At 52.5% G+C, this 2665-nt stretch overlaps 1 protein-coding gene across 2 annotated transcripts in view; it reads right to left on the minus strand.

Annotated features, from left to right (window-relative positions):
- The window catches only part of Taz (tafazzin), an 8217-nt gene extending 6357 nt beyond the window's left edge, over positions 1 to 1860 (minus strand). The window contains exons 1-2 of one of the 2 annotated variants that reach the window (XM_013035379.1): positions 1619 to 1860; positions 1145 to 1273 (exon numbers count right to left, since the gene is read on the minus strand). In XM_013035379.1, coding sequence (XP_012890833.1) covers positions 1145 to 1268 — 124 coding nt within the window. In that variant the 5' untranslated portion in view covers positions 1269 to 1273; positions 1619 to 1860. Of the gene's footprint in view, positions 1 to 1144; positions 1274 to 1447 lie in introns of both variants that reach the window. The other variant, XM_013035378.1, reaches the window with a different exon arrangement.
- Between the last annotated feature and the right edge of the window lie 805 nt (positions 1861 to 2665).

Raw genomic sequence — 2665 nt, forward strand, 5'->3', positions numbered from 1 at the left:
GGGCTGGCTTTGAACCGCGATCCTCAGATCTCAGCCTCCTGAGTAGCTAGGATTACAGGCGTGAGCCACAGCGCCCAGCTCCATGCCCATTCTTCTAAACCTCTCCATCAATGTCACTGTGACCACCCTGGTCCAGGCTACTGTACAGCTCCAGGGCTTCCTTCCTTTCCTCCCCGTGTCCACCTGTGGCAATGCACAGATTCTTCTCATCTAGACTCCAATACGACCAAGTGGCTTCCCATGAGCTGTAGTATAGACAGTCTGACCCCTCCCTCCTTTCAGCAGTGGGCACCCTTCTCTCTGATGGGTCACCTAGCCATCTGATGACCTGAACCAAGTAACCATGCACAAAATCAGCAAAATCGGCATTTCTAGGGCTGGAGGCATGGCTTAGGGATAGAGTAAGTGACCAACAACTGAGTGGCCTTGAGTTCATCCCTCAGTACTAAATTTAAAAAAAATAATAAAATAAACAGGAATTTCTTTTTTTGGGGGGGCGGGGTTCGGTCGTGGGGCCTGAACTCTGGGCCTGGGCACTGCCCCTCAGCTCTTCAGCTCAAGGCTAGCGCTCTACCACTTGAGCCACAGCACCACTTCCATCTTTTTTTTCTGCTTACGTGGTGCTGAGGAATCCAACCCAGGGCCTCAGGCATGCAAGGCAAGCGCTCTACCACTGAGCCACCTTCCCACCCCTAAACAGGAATTTCTAGGTGAGGCTATCAGTCTCCTAAATGGGGCTGGTTGAGGGGTACAAACCCAAGGACAATGCTGGAACCAGACTGCAAGTCACACAGCTCCTAGTCCAGAACATCTTTGACATGACACCCTGTCAGGAGTATCCTCTCCCTCCCACAAACTGTTCCCAAGACTGTGTGGGGCACCCAACAACTTAGAGAACAGAGTTCCACTCGCATAAGAGTAAAATGAAAAGGAAAAAAATAAAAAAGCCATGTGGCTATTTGCACATTCCTTCTAATTTTCTGAGCTCCTCTCCACAAACCAAGTTTCCATCCCTGAGGCACTGCAGAATCACAAGTGCCAGGACTATGCAAAGACCCCAGGAAGAAGCGAATTTATTCTTTTTCTATTGACCCATCTGGCTTCTTTCCGTGCCTCCCTGTGCCAAACAGTCTAACCCAGTTACCCCAGAGATGCGGGTCATCCATGCAGGACTGGTGATTGGAGACGGTGATGAGGGGGGTGGCAGGGCCTCGGTTTTCGATGAGCTCATAGAGCACTTCCTTGTTGTGGACGGTGAGGTGGTTCATATACTCTGGGAAGAAAGGAGGGGTGCTGTGGGTTTCCATTTACTCTATCCTGGCCCAAAGTTTGCCTCTGCCAGGCTACGTCCTCCCAATTTCCCCAAACTCAGTCCCCCCAACTTTGGCCAGGAGTAGGGGGGGCAGGGATCCGTGCCAGACTCTGCTTTAGTCTCTGGCTCACTCACTGGTCCAGAAGCAGCTGTACGTGCCCACCAGGCCCATGACGACGCTGCTGGCCAGGGTCCAGGTGAGCGGCGGCACGGCGGGGAATGGCCATTTCACGTGGAGGGGCATCTCCTCCGCCCCCCCCCCGCGCGTCCGGGTGCGCCCGCCACAGCGCAGACACTCGCACCGACCTAGCTCTGTGTCCTCAGCCACTCAAAAGAGGACCTTGAACAGGCCCGCGCACAAACCGGGGCCGTTGCTCGGCACCACGGAAGACTAGACCAAGGTCACCTCGTGTGTCAACATCCGCCTAGCTCCGCTGTCTCTCCACACAGCAGCCGTCTCCGGGGCCAGATGCCAGCCCTGCAGTCGGAGCGGCACCAAGCTGGAAACGGGATGGTAAAGGCGCCTGGATCTCACACCCGCCGGAAAGCAAGCCGAGGGGACCACGCCAGGCTCCCGGCCGCTTGTCGCAAATCGCGCCGCTTGACGGCAGTGGAGGCGGATCCGGTCCCGCCCCGCCCCACTCTGGCAAGTCCTGAATTCTATTCTTTGAGGTGACAAGGGCCGCGCAGTACAACAGCTGGTGTGATGACGTCTTTTTATTATTCCCCTCTTTATTGAGGGAATATTCCCACAACATAGGATGAACCATTTATGATATTTTAGTATTATTACATAATATAGGCAACATGGACAATTCATATGTATTACATTATGTAATTTTACATAATTACAAACGCGCGGGGCTGGGAAGTTGGCTCCGTGGTAGAGCGCTTGCCTTGCATGCCTGAGGCCCTGGGTTCGATTCCTCAACACCACATAAGCAAATAGAAAAAAAAAAGCCACAAGTGGCGCTGTGGTTCAAGGGGTAGAGCGCTAGCCTTGAGCTGAAGAGCTGAGGGACAGCGCCCAGGCCCTGAGTTCAGGACCCACAACTGATAAGAAAAATACAATAAAGCCATCCTCTATTAATTTTTTTCCTTTTTCTTTTTGTGCTGATCCTGGGGCTTGAACTCAGGGCCTGGACATGGTCCGTGAGTTTTTGTGTTCAAAGATACTGTTCTACCAGTTGAGCCACAGCTCTACTTCCGGGTTTTTTGCTGGTTAATTGGAGATAAGAGCCTCAAGGACTTTGCCCATGCTGGCTTCAAATCATAGTCCTCAGATGTTGGATACCTAGGATTATAGGCGTGAGCCACCAGTGCCCAGCTATGAAGTCTTTTTTATTTAGTTTA

The sequence above is a fragment of the Dipodomys ordii genome, unplaced genomic scaffold, assembly GCF_000151885.1.
Source record: "Dipodomys ordii isolate 6190 unplaced genomic scaffold, Dord_2.0 Scaffold209, whole genome shotgun sequence".
Classification (NCBI taxonomy): Eukaryota; Metazoa; Chordata; class Mammalia; order Rodentia; family Heteromyidae; genus Dipodomys; species Dipodomys ordii.